Source organism: Egretta garzetta, unplaced genomic scaffold (genome assembly GCF_000687185.1).
Source record: "Egretta garzetta isolate BGI_Z169 unplaced genomic scaffold, ASM68718v1 scaffold9, whole genome shotgun sequence".
In the NCBI taxonomy this organism is placed as follows: domain Eukaryota; kingdom Metazoa; phylum Chordata; class Aves; order Pelecaniformes; family Ardeidae; genus Egretta; species Egretta garzetta.
The window spans coordinates 3,261,093-3,275,034 of record NW_009260763.1 but is presented as its reverse complement, the minus strand read 5'-3'; the positions used below and the strand labels follow the sequence as shown (position 1 = coordinate 3,275,034).

Genomic DNA, 13,942 nt, shown 5'->3' with positions numbered 1-13,942 from the left:
AGGAAATCACAGAGAGGGAAGGAAAAATGATGAATCGCCATGGTCTTATGAGGCGGTCTGTATTTAACGCAAAATACTTCAAACAACTGATAATTGAGAGTAACTTCCATACCAAACCCTATCTCTTCCACTGTCTGTACCTGAGCTGTGCCTTTAGACAGCAATTTCTGCCACCAGCAGTTTGTGCTGACTTCCCCCCAAAAGACACAAGGATGCTTGGCAACTAAGGTTTAAATATAGCACAAGTTCATCCAACCAGGAAAACTGAAAGCCTAGCGAAGTCAATGGAGTGACTTGCTTCATAGCCTTTAGCGGTCTTTGGAGCAGGCACAAATGGACTGTATTGATTTTAGCCAGATCAATGTTTCTCAAGCTTTTTCTAAAGACTGAACACCTTTTGGCTCACTTGCCTTCATCTGACCCCTGAGCGGGCAGTAACCCAGTGTGGGTAAGTCAGGGACCTGGCTGCAAGCACTGTCTACAAGTGATAACCCCCCATGGAAGAAATAAGTTGCTGCTTAGCACTGCTGCTGCCGAACACTGTGCAACCTCCCTACCCCCTTGAATTTTGTAACCGCCTTGAGAAAGCAGCTCACCACTGAGAAACACCAGTTTGGATGGGAGACTCCTAGAGAGAAGGTTGATCACGCACTGCCCATCCTTTCTCTCTTCCATTCCCTCCCACACCTGAGGCACCAGCTTTCATTAAAAACAGGACCTCAAGCGCTCTGGCTCCTGGCAGTGCTTCCCTAGGCAACACGGCATCTCAATAATGTGATCGCAGGCAGGAAGGAAAGTGCCCCATGCAGTAGCAAAGGTGGAAAGTGATCCGTTAAGGTGGAAAAACCTTTGATCTATTAAAAAGTGACCGAGTCCATCATTAAGAAATCCTGGGCTACATTAATAGCCTAGTGCAGTTGCCCCATTCTCACTTCCTAGGCTGAAAATCTTCCTGGCGTACAACTGCCTTTTTGATAGCTTTTTTTTTTCTTTTTTTTAACTTCAGTAAGAAAACAAAAGGATCTTGTTACTTAAGTAGTCAGTGCACACACTTATTAGTTTGTTGTAAGTGACAGCTGCAGGACTCCATTAGTAGAAGCAAACGTGAGAAACTACACAGACAGGGGGCTGACTTCCATGGTAGCAGTAAAACCTGCAGAACATACCCCCTGAGCCACCACCATCAGCCCTGACCCCCGCCCAGGGAGGCAGAGCTGCTGGCTGAAGATTTCTTCAGTTCTATTTTCATAGACTGAGTCTCGGCACGAGGCTCGAATTTTGTCACATTTCCTGCTCCTGGGGCTGCCACTACTGGCTTTCCTGCTTTCATACCTTTTGACACAGGAATGCGGGTGGGTGTAGGTCTCGGGGATGACCCATCCTGTCCTGTCTGCAAAAGAGAGAGAAGACAGAAAGTAGTTGCATGAACAGAGGACTTTTTCTTCTCATATACGTTCATCTTATACTTTTCAATGGTTCTTCATTTACCTCTCAAGCAACATCCTAAATTTCGCCTATTAGCAAATTAACGCTCACATTTGGAACCTGGCCATAGCATATAACACTGGAGTACACCCAAGGGTACAAAATCAGGATCAAACGAGTTTCCCAGAGCTGAGGTCTGGTGTTTTGGATCAAGATGTCATGAGGACGGGAATTCCCACAAAACTCCGATTCCACAGCACAACACAGCGCAGGACAACCTTATAGGCTACCAACCCCCTGGCTTAGCTGTCAAACAGGTACAATATTAGCATCTTGCACAGCGACTCGCACTCAAAACAGTATAGCCATGTGGGGGATGTGGGAGAGGGCTCATCCCCCTCCAATCCCTAGCCACAATGTGATGAATGCCAGTGAGGGTGAAGCAGGCAGCCCAGATTTCCAAGGATACCTCAAGGCAGTGTGGACATGGTCATTTTACTACCTCTGCCAACCTGCCACACACACTTACCCTCACGTCTGAGGACTTCAGAATAAAAAAAAAACACACATGGCCTAGAGAAATTTTAATTTTTTTTTTCTTCTGGATGGAATCCAGTTAAGGACCCAAGCATGGGGCTGGCAGACCCAACACGATGCCTACCAGGGACCTGTGCCCTGCTGGAGCACCAGCTGGAGGCCAAGCCAGCTATCCTGTATCTTTGAAAATGGCAATCAATCAGTACATACATTTAGGCAACTGAATCCCACTGTATAAATGCACAAGAAGCACTTGGATAGGACAAAAAGATTCAAAAGGGCCAACTGGTATTTTCTGTCTCCACCAGCCAGATAACGTTGCACATACTCTCCAAGGTCAAAACTGGAAGCTACCCCTTATGGAAGGTGAGCTAATGAAAATACTTAGAACCATGACAATTCTGAAAGGAAAATGTGTTCTGTCTTCTGCAGTACAGACACAAATGTTAACAGTGACAACTTCAGTGTCTCAGCTGAATTTCATTTGTGACTTTTTTCTGTTCAGATAATGGACAAAGTCTTTGACCTCACAAAAGAGACCACTTTTCATAAGGTACTGGAATCCTAGCTAGAACCATCTGCTAAATGACTAAATTCTGTAACTTACGACATGTAAGCAAAATAAAACTAAACTGCTGAAATAGATTGGATGATGGGATAGCGCCGACTGCAATGTATTTGCACATTTACTTAAAAATGCTCTTAAAACACGCTCCACGAAGGAGCATTTTTCTCTCTCAAAGGATTTCCAGACAGTGGCATCACAGCCTTCTGTCTGCATCCTGAGTATTCAAAGGGAAACCATTCCTCAATCTTCTAAGAACAGTTCAAAACCCCATGTGTACACAAAAAAAAATCACAATTGGAAAACTTGAATGCTGTCTGCCTGGCAGGAAGGAAGCCATTTTCAATAACTAAAAGCAACATTTACAATAGCAGTCTAAAGGCTAATATGGAACTCACATGTAGATGTCAAAACAAGTTAGGGCCATACAATTCTGCAGGGCAAAACATGCAAATGCATTCCATCAGCCTTGCAAAATATGTCAACATCCCAGGGAACCCAAATGACAAACATCTTGTAGTCCCTGAAAGAGCTCCACAGTGTGTAAACATGAGGCAATCAAATGAAGTAGCTGGAATCTCAGGCATTTCTTCAGCTTTATTCACATGTAAATTATTAACTAAGGATTTGGGTGCTTTCAAGTTACTCATTTCAAGCCTAAATCAGTCAAAAGCACTTTGAAAAGAACTCAACTTGCTTTAAATTTCTTAGTTGCCTTCCTTACAGCATACTAACATGTTGATCATATGGAAGCTAACGCCGGCTTCACACACAGCTGCAAAAGCGGTTTGTGTTTGCTAAGTGAAACAGCGCAAAGGTGGCTCTTCAGCAAGCAATCCCCTTTGGCCATAGCGGCGGGGTAAGCAAGCAGAGGACACTCTCTGGTACACGTCTGTAGCATCTGTGGCAGAGAACCCACACGGCTGTCTGTCTCTAGGTAATTTCTTTCAAGAACCAAGCTCTAAGCAATTCCTTCCAGCCCTGTTTGTCTGTAGGCTGCTGTCTTCTGGCTGATAGAGGAAGGCGGCTCCAACCAGAAACCAACGCTCACGCAGCTGGCATGGAGAGCCCGAGAGGCATCCCCGTGGGACGCAGAGCGACGCTGGCTGGCTCTGAATGGACAGTACGTGGTGCTGGCACAGCACAGGGGGCCAGAGCAAGGTTAATAAATACATTACCGAGCGTGAGATAAATACATGCAGCCGCTAAGCTGCTTAGGTCGATAATCAGCACTCACTGCAGACACTGAGGTTGCAGTAAGGTTGGACAGTCCCATTAAAGGAAGAAAAGCAATCTGAGCGTACAGGACATTTAGCATGTATTAGTGGTTTACAACAGATCCTGCTTAGTGCATTTCATTGACACACAAAAAGAGTGCTTTCATGCACACATTTACTTTTGGAATATTTTCATAACAAAGGTGCTTTTTCAGCTCTGGTTCAGTCAGATCAGGGACCAGCTTGCCCTGGAGTGGCTGACACAGGTATCTAGTGCAATTTGAGATGCCCTGGACTACTCAAGCCATCTGCACAGGCCTGGTAGATAAGAGAGAGGACCCAAGGAGACCTGCAGCCTCTGATAAAGCAGCTGGAAGGCTACTTGACAGCACTTAAAACTAAAGAAGTACCTTTAGGCAATTGAATCGTGAAAGGGTGGGACTTGAGATACAGTCAGACTTGTCAATACAGTCAGTGGGGGCCAGTGGGCAATTCAGCTCACACTGAAGCTAGCAGCATCTCAGCTGAACCACCCTCCAGTCCCCACGGAGCCAGCATACAGGGCTCATGCTGACAAGGGGGCTGATGATAAGGGACTGACTCAGATGCCCCCACTGAGGCATGTTGTGCCATCTGAGGTATCCCATCAGCTCCCACTGCAGGAAGGCGCAGGTCTGTGTTACACCTACCAGCCTCACGGAGGTGTCTCAGCTGCCACAGGGCATGCAGATAGCACCATGCATCTCCATACCGGCAAGTGAGCTGACCCCTGGATCTTTAGTCACTCTAACAGAAGCTTTGACCATACACGGGACACCTACAAAGAGCTAAATTTAGGTGCCGATCTTAAACTAAATGCTGCCCAAATGCAAGTAGTAGCCTTATAGCTGCTTTAACATGTGCCCAGTTATCTCTGGCACCCAACAGCGTTTCAGCTGTGCCTTGCTGCCACGGTCACAGGACGCTCTGCATGGTTGGTGCCGTGCCATGATGCTGGCTCTGCTGCAGCCAGGATTCCCTCTGCTTCCTGCCGATTGGCACATCGCTGGATTCACTCAGTACCCTGGCAGTGTAAACAGCTGGATTATAGGACTGACACCCATCCTGGTAGCCAAAGGAAATCCAAATTCACCAGCCATCCCACAGCCCAATGTAAGGCCTAAATAAAAAAAAACCCGTGATATAGGCACCACAGATGGTTTTTTCCCAAAGAATTTTTGTTTTTATTCTGTGGGGTTTTAACGTAAACTATATGAACTGTCCTGGGAACAGGGACTTGGGCTAATGTGCTTAAGGCAAGACTAACAACCAGGCTACAGTTTCAGGCTCATTTTGGTCTGCACATCCTCCAGTCTCATAGTCTTGAATTTTTGGATATGCTGTGGTCCATCTGTAATAAAAAAAATTATCTGCTAGGTCTGCTAGGGTAGTACAAGTATTTTCCTGGGAGTGGGTTTGACTCTAAGCAAGCTAAGGAGGACCAAAACCCAGTTTTTCCACTTCTATGGTAATTAGCCAAATCCATAGGCTATCACATAAAAGGCAGTTACCAGCTTAGGGTTTGGTTCTTTTTTTTTAATCAATGCAGCAATGGTTCTGTGTTAAATGCTGAATTCAGCCCAGTTGGTCTAACAGTCTCCATCACATCAGCTCTAGGATCCAGGATGCACCAGAGCTCCTGCCGTGGAGACCCCTGTTGGACTGGACAAAGCTGGGTGGCAGCACTGGTGTGGCGAGGCCAGCTGCTCAGCTGGCCAGCCCTGGGCTCGCGCAGCAGGCAGAACACAAAGTGCCTCCAAAACATTTGGGTCCAGCAAAATCAGGTGCCAGTCAGTGACTGTGTCCACTTTTTCATTGATGGTTTGGATTAAGTGCTCAAAAACTTCTCAACTTCTCCTTCAGGTGCCTGTGTCTTTCTTTGGATCAGGGTCTCATTTTATCTAAATCAAAACTGTTGCAGACTCAGAATAGGGCATGGATCAGGGGAATATAAATCTCTAGCTACTCTAGAGTGTCAGTGTAAATCAACACAGCCATAACACCCCTTAATTCATGGGATTCAAAAATCATGATGATCCATCATGAATCCACAGTCTCTGGTTTTGGACTGACATGAAGGGAGACACCACAACTCCGGCTGAACCTTTAAAAGTACTGTGTGTGCACCTTAAAATTAACTTCACCCTCACTACTGAAGATAACTCTGTAAATTCAAACTGGAAGAAGAGCTAAATGTTTTCAAATATGAAAACAGTAACTGCAAATTTGTTATAGCAACAAATCAGAGCTAGGAACTTTATCTTTCCCCTTTGTAGTTTGACACTGCATTAGTACATTGTACAGAACATCTTGTATGAAGAGAGCTAAGAAAAATATTAAAAACAGTGAGCTAAGAAAGCAGTTTTGTAGCAGTTTGCCTTCTTTGATTTTATGAACTTAAACACACAAAATTGTATCAGTGTTGGTTTCTTCTAGGGTTACTGAGTAAATGATTACAACTTGTTTTTTCTGACTATGGGTATTGAAATGTGTTTGTAGTCATTTGCAAAACAGATGGTGAATACACAACTTTTTTTTTCAGGGGGTTAGGGAGGAAAAGGCACATTTGGGCTTGTTAGAAGTTCATCTGACTAGGGATCTTAAAAACAAAGGAAAGCATAAGATAAAGTAAATCTTATGGTTGAACTGTTTTCCTTACATTCCAAATCAGGGAGAATGACGTGAAGAAAGAAGACACTTTTTAGTCAGATAAAAACAAAACAAAACAATTTTGTCTGCCACGGTTCAGTGCATCATCACAGTAGAGACAGACATCTAGTAAAAAAAGAATGAGGAACTCTTAAAAAAAGTTTTCCAAGCTTCTGAGAGACAAAGGAGTTTGTAAATTAATTAATTCAAGACTTTTTAAAAGATGAACAGTTGCCTCTAGTATGTAGGAAAACACTGTAAAGTATCTACAGTAGTACATTATATATGTGGGGGGAGAGAGAGCACGCACGTACGATCCCAAATAGGTCTGCATGATGAGTGCAAGTTTTCTTAAGTCAGGGGGCTTAAATGGGAATGGCAGCCTCCCTCCAAAAGTGTGGAAGTGTATCTTAAATAGACTTTGAGACTTCAGCTTGGAAAGAGATGGCTGAAGAGGCGTGTTGTAGGGGTCTGCAGACTCCTGAGTGGCACAGACAAATGAACAGGGGATGACTATTCAGTATTTGTCAAGATACAAGAAAGAGGCTGTAACCAATGAAGGTATTGCATAAAAGGTATCAAACAAAAGAGCATTTTTCCCAGAGCCCACGACTGAATTCACTGCCCCCTGATGTTGTGGAAACAACAGTATAAATGAGTTCAAAAAGCAATTAGAAGAATAAATAGAAGAAAACTCCGCCACGGTCTATTAAACACAAAGATGTGGCTACAGGCTCTGGTTCAGAAAGAAATACCCACCTATTGCCAAAAACTGGGAACAGACGCTGAGGAAAACATTACTGTATGTTTACCCACTTAAAATAATCTTCCTCTAAGCATCTGCTGCAGGCTCTGTCTAGCTAAGTAAGCTTTTGGGCTAATACAGTACCACTGGTTTTCTATTTTGGTTGAATTCTTCTTTCCCAGGCTATTTCCAACTAAAGCAATGCAAAACCATGTCCAATAATAAACCTGGGGGGAGGACTATCAATAAATATTGTCCAATATGTTTAAAGACGGAGATGAAAGACTGATGGCACGAAAAAGAAGCCAGGGTACCACCACTGAAGCACAGAGAGAAAGCAGCAAAAACGTAAGTTAGAAGGAGCACTGTTGTAATACAGCACTTAGAGAAGCTGAGGATTTCAGTGGAACAGAAAGAGCTTTACTATTCACTGGCTGAAAGAGGCTTGGAACTATAAGCAATGATACCTTGTCTGGTCATTTATTCCTCTGGAGTTCAGTGTTATAGCAGATATTAACTGAATTATAACTATAATGGGATTATACCAAAGAAATGCCAGCATGCATGATCAGACTCTGAAGACACACCAGCTGGGCCAAAAAATGTTATGAGTATTTTCAGAACTCAGAAATTGCACACAGCAAAAATAAAAATAGTTTTCTCCTCTGTCATCTCCATCCATTCTTTGTCCCTCTCTGTCTCTCACTTGCAATTTTACAGGATTGCCGTTATGAAAATAACTTTAAAGGAACTTTGAAGGAACATCCTGTGAAAGTTACTCCTTTGGGGGAGTCCAATGCTGGTGCAAAAATATATGAATCAGGCAAATTCTGATGTTTAGTTAAGCTCGTCTCTGGAACAAATGTAGGGAAGTCAAGAGTTTCTCCTCACCCCACCCATTTTCCCTGCTGGTATCTCAAACCCAAACTATGGCTGCCCTTCTCCTTACCATGAAGACTACATCATGAGACTACGCTGCTTACCACTGACTGTGTTCCTCGGGTGGAAGACGTTGTAACAGGCGTTATAGTGATAGTACTTGTCACCTTGCTTGCTGCAGGTCGTGAGGACAGGTTGTTCCGGGGTGATCGAAGGACAGTACCGGTCACAACTTCCTTCTCTGCTGCTATGTTCACCGGTCTGACTGTTATCACTGGACTCACACCATCAGGCACAGCACTGGGAGAGCGTTTAAACTGGGAACCTAAGTGGATGTGGATTTTGTTGTCTTCTGTCGTAATAATGTTGGCGTTGGCATTGTACTTGCGGATTGGAGTTGGGACGGTTTGTTTTTCTGGTGTTACTTTAAAGACAGCCCTTCCCATGGTCATGTCTTGTGATTGCGGAGAGACAGAGATCTCTGCCGGTGCTGCAGATGTTGATACTGTCATAATCTGAATCGGTGATGCAGGTCTGTCGGCAAAGGGTGCTCTTCCTCCCTCTGGGGACTTTTCCCTGGAGAATGTTGTTATAGTGACTGGAGACATAGAACGATCTGTGCCCATGGCACTTTCACCGCCTTTCCCTTTTTGGGGCATAACATTTGGAGAGGGAATGATGGTTATTCGTGGCTTCTGATTTCCCAAAGTAGGAATGACAGTGGTACTTGAAAAAAATTCCTCTGAGGTTGGACTGGTTATCTCCAAAGTAGCTGTGCTGTTCTCATGGTCTGGTGTCACACGAATATGAAGAGGTTGCCCCTGCTTTGGTGAAAGGACAACCTCCCCAGGATGCGCTGGACTACTGTGGGTTCGGGCTCCTTTATCAGGAGTTGCCTGAGCCCCAGTTTCCCTCTTTCTCATCCATGGTATCCAAGATTTCCTCATGGCAAGTTCATTCGCTGCAGGAGGATATCTCTCGAGCACTGAAGAACGCTCCATGGGTTTTTTCAGACCTACCTGTCGCAGATTGCTCATGATGTGATTCTCCTCCTGGAAGGACTTCCTTATAAACACTGCTGGAGTTTCTTCTTCGGCTGCTTCACTACTTACAGCATCCGTTTGCACACCGGTGGACGTCACGGGAACATCAACCATTCTTCGTCCATTTATGCTGGGCCTCAGAGCACGGCTGTAACGCTTTGAAAGCTCCAGCTCTCTTGTTAGGTTCAGAACTTCCTGCCCCATGCTCTTGTTTTTGTTTTCTTCTTCCATAAACCTTTGCTGCAGAACTGAATAATCGACTTGGAGCTGAGAAAGCTGGTCTTCTTTGTTCATCAGCTCATGGATTTTTTCCTTAAGAGCTTGAACTTCTGCTTTCAAATCTCTGCTTTTGGCCTCTTCCAGACGAAACCTGTGCCTCAGCTCTGCCTCCTGGCTCACTGCTTCACCTTTCTCTATTGCTTTGGTTTTGGCAATCTGGAGTTTCATCTCCTCCAGCTGTTGAGAAAGAGAGTTAGCTTTATCCTGCTCAGTCCTAAATTTCTGCTCTAGCTGGTCATATTCATCTTCTGTCTTCATCAAATCTCCTTCAACCACTTCCAATTGTTTGAGACGTTTTTTCAGTCTTTCAATTTCAACAGTAAGTTCTTTAATCTTGTTGTCCTCATGACAACCATGCTCTGGTCCTTTCCTGCTTCGACCTCTTGTAATTTCTCTTTCTACTTCCTCCATACCATCAATTCTTTTCTTCAACAAATCAACTCTACAGCTTAGTTCAGAGGATTTTTCTTCTTCGCTTCTCAGTTTGCCAATTAACTCATCCCTTTCCTTTGTCAAACTAGACACTTTTTCCTCCATTTCAGATTTCAGTTTCAAAAATTTCTTACTTTCTTCTATCAGTTTCTCTGTTACATCCATAACTTTCCCTTGTTCAACTTTAAAATTCTTGTTTAGACCCTCAACCTTTTTTTCCTCCTGTTTTATTTTTTCCATCATATTTTTTCGTTCATCAACCAACATTACAGTAAATGACTTCAGCTTTGTAAGGTCATCTTTTAAGCTTATTTCAGCCTTTTCCAACTTGCTTTCTGATGCCTCAAGGTCTTTCACTCGAGTCTTCACCACTTCCAACTCATTTATCAAATCCTTAGTCAAATTCTTTTCTTTCTCCAAGTTTAAGTGTAGCTGGGTGCATTCAGACTTACTTTTACTGAAAGCCTCTTCCAGCTTCTCTAGTTCTGACATTCTTTTCTGCAATTTTTCCACTTCAAGTTTCAACTCTTTGCTATGGTGCTCTTCCTCTTGCAGTTTATTTTTCAGCTCTTTACACTGGGATTCAGTTTTTGTGATTTCTTCATCTTTCCCCTCCATTTCAAGCACACGCTTGCGGAGATTTTCCACTTCTGCCATTAAGCTAGAGTTCCCACATTCCCCTTTCGCTATTTTATCTCTTAGTTCTTGAAGTTCCTCCTCAGCTTTTTGAAGATTTTTGTTAGTTTCTTCTAGCTCCTCTATTCTGCGAGTCAACCCCACTAGCTTAAGCCTTAGCTGCCTATTATGTGACTCTTGATTAGCCAGTTTAGCAGTCATCTCCTCATGTTCTTGAGAAAACGATGATGTTTTGCGTTCAAGTTCTGCCTCTAACTTCATCAGTTTTTGTCCATCTTCTTTTGTTTTTGCACTAATAATTTTAAGCTTTTCTTCTTCTTCCTTTAGTTTTTGGTTTAAGTCCTGTATTTTCTGGCTTTGTTGACTAAGTTGTTCAATATGCATTTGTCTTTCATCCACCAGCATGAGTGCAAATGATTTGAGCTTGACTAGTTCTTCTCTTAGTTTATTGAGTCGCTTTGTATGTTCTTTCTCCTTCCGGGCTTGATAGATCTTCTCCTGCTCAAGAAGTTTCTTCAACCTGAAACAAGAGATAGTTAGAAATTAGAAGAGATGAATTAAACTAATATATATATATGTGTGTGTGTGTGTGTGTGTGTATCTCTACTTTTTAAATCACCTTAATTTTATCAATTTTTTTCATTAATAATCTAGGTAGTCTTTCAAGAAATAACTACCTACTACCGTTATATTCCCAAACCAAATATTTTCAGTTACAAAAGCTAACTTAAAATTACATAAAATCATCTAGAAATCTGAAAAGCAGTGAAATTTTATACATGTGTAGATAACAAATACATCAGGTTTTGATTCCTTTACATTTATTTCTCTGTTAGGATGATGTTGGTAAACTATATAATATCCCAACAGGACAGGTATATCTACTCACCAACCATTTATACCATTTATAAGGTGGATTCCTCATTATGTTGTGCATACATAAAAATGTGTAAAATAAGATTGAAAATGAAAACTAATTGCTCTATGCAGCCATACACAAATGGGTCAATCCTCATTATAAATAAACCAGCAGGACAGAAGATTACATTAGCATACAACTGATAACCATCTGGGCATCACAGGCATAAGAAATTAGCAGGAAGATAAATTTGCCAGCACAGTGACTATTACGTTAAAAAGTTTCCTCTTCCAGGCGCATTTCCATTTACAATAGTAGATTTTGTGGACTGCAAGGGTCAGACCAGTCAAACCTTTGGCTACAGCTTACCTCACCTGGAAAATGCTCTTCTTTATATAGTCTGTAAAGCTGTGTTTTCAGACAACATAAAAACTAGTGCGATACACAAATTAGGTGTATCCTCACAAAGATAATAAAGACCTACATTTTCCAGCCTTACCCATGCAATGTTTCAATGGATAAATTATTAGTAATGTAAGTATTTTATATCTGTGATTTATATTCAGGGTACACTGACATCAGCACAGGAAGTGCCTGCACATACTATAAGCACAGATTTAGGAGGATGGTGATCCTCAACTGACAAAGAGGTACAGATAGCACAGGGATATATCATCTCCTACAATGTAAGAGCCTTATTGTGAAAGAGCAGTACGACTTAGAAAAGAAGACACCGGTATGCATGCTGAATTTACCGTGAAATGACCTGTTTTCAAACCACTTCCAAAGTACCTGCAACTCCCATATCCCCCATCAAGACACGTGAGATGATTCAAATCCACTTGCTTTGCTTACCCTATGTCTGAAGCTTTTCAACTTGTTTGTAACTGAGACACGCAGTGAAGTGGTAATAGCAGAGCAACGTACCACCTGTTAACTAACTTCCAATAACTGCAACATCCGTATCTTAGCAAAGATGGACTTCTGTCAGTATGGTTATCTTAAATGCTGGACTGTAGATGGTAGCGGGTAAAGCACAGATATACATCCCTCTCTGCTGCCCCAGCAATGAAGCGGTGCAGAGAGCTCTGGGGCACAATGTCATACACAAAGGATGTCTCCCAGAGCCCTCACCTGAACTCTAAACTCATAACAACAACCATATTAACTTGGTCCTCTGGCAACTGTTAATGTTTCACTCCTCGTTCCTCAGGGACCTGAACGAACAGGAACTGGAAAGAAAAGCTATAAGAAAAAAGAAGGAAGTCAGAAAGCAGAACACAGGATGCAGTAGGTAGGGAAGGAGAAGGCTGAAGAATACATTTGAAAACAAGAGTCGGATAGGATGTGGGAGTAAAAGAATAGAAGGAACCAGCAGGAGAGAGAAAAACAAACAAACCTTACAGCCAACCTTGCTGGGTCACAGATTATTCTCAAAAAAATCTCTTTAGTTTTGGCAGCTCTTTGGAAAGGACTGAAAAGGCATGCTGGTGGATGCCTCATTATGGGTCAAGTTAGAATGTCAAAAGGTAAAAAAAGACCAGCTGCCACTCACAAAGCATGCACTTTTCACACTGAAGAAGGAACTTTATTAGCATGCAGTATATTCCCTGGCTGCTCTATCACAATGCTTTATGCAAAAGTTTCTGCCAAGAACTCTCCCTCATCTCCCCCAGGCTACATTTTTAACGAAACAGTATGTGTCCTTCCACAAAATATTATTTGCCGTGACAGAACAGTGTGCCCTAACCTGGTTGTGCTCTAAACAACCCATCTCCCAAAGTCATGAACGCACATACAGGAATATGAGATCTTAAAAACAGAGAATGATTCCAGCTGCCCTCATCCCACAGGAAAATTTTAAGGTTACCCCTACAAATTCAAAAAACAGAAGACAGCATTTTGTTTTCTTTTTAACAGTCTTGGCACTTGACAGCCTATCTAGATCTGATCAGAAGACTTCTTATGAATTTTAATTCCTAGGCTGTTCATAAAGGGCACCTGTGATTTTCACCCAGCAGTTGCTAAACACGGTACACGTCAGCCAGGCTGCTAAGCAGAGTGCAAAACAATTCACTGGCCCCACCATTAACTGAAAGTCTACTGGGGAATACTGCTAAGAAAGCTCCTCGCTGAAAAACCAAACAAATACCTGTTCAACTAAGACAAAGAATGCCAGGGATGAGACAGAGCAGCAGGAGAAGAAAGCACATTAACACTGTCACTGCCTTCCTCTACCTAGCAGGAGAGTTAGCAGTGAGGAATAATTGGCCTGACCCCTCTGGGAATAGCAAAAATAAAGCACTGTAACTGTTGATACCACCAGGTGAATTTGCTAACATGTGTGTTGAACAAGGCAGGAAGCACCGTGCAGCATTTTATCCTGCTTCAGCTTTTACTCAGTGAAACTAGACTGTGTAAGATTTGACAAGTGAACTTTCACAGAAGATACTTGACAATACTTCTGTTTTCCCTGTCCAGGGAAACTGCTTCTAAAATCTGGTTCTGTGAGGGATGGATGGGAAAGCAGCATCCAAATCTGTGCAGTTGCCAAAGCAATAACCAAAATATATACCTTTTTAGTGTTACTTCTAAAATAAAGCTGAGTTTAAGCTTGCTCTTGCTTTTCTGTCATCT

The 13,942-nt window shown here is 42.7% G+C and overlaps 1 protein-coding gene across 2 annotated transcripts in view; it reads right to left on the bottom strand.

Moving 5' to 3' along the window:
* Nucleotides 1–1,183: 1,183 nt before the first annotated feature.
* Nucleotides 1,184–13,942, bottom strand: part of FILIP1 (filamin A interacting protein 1) — a 54,370-nt gene continuing 41,611 nt past the window's right edge. Inside the window, exons 4-5 of one of the 2 annotated variants that reach the window (XM_035901489.1) lie at nt 8,161–10,966; nt 1,184–1,390 (exon numbers count right to left, since the gene is read on the bottom strand). In XM_035901489.1, the coding sequence (XP_035757382.1) occupies nt 1,184–1,390; nt 8,161–10,966 (3,013 nt within the window). The remainder of the gene's footprint in view (nt 1,391–8,160; nt 10,967–13,942) is intronic. The other variant, XM_035901490.1, reaches the window with a different exon arrangement.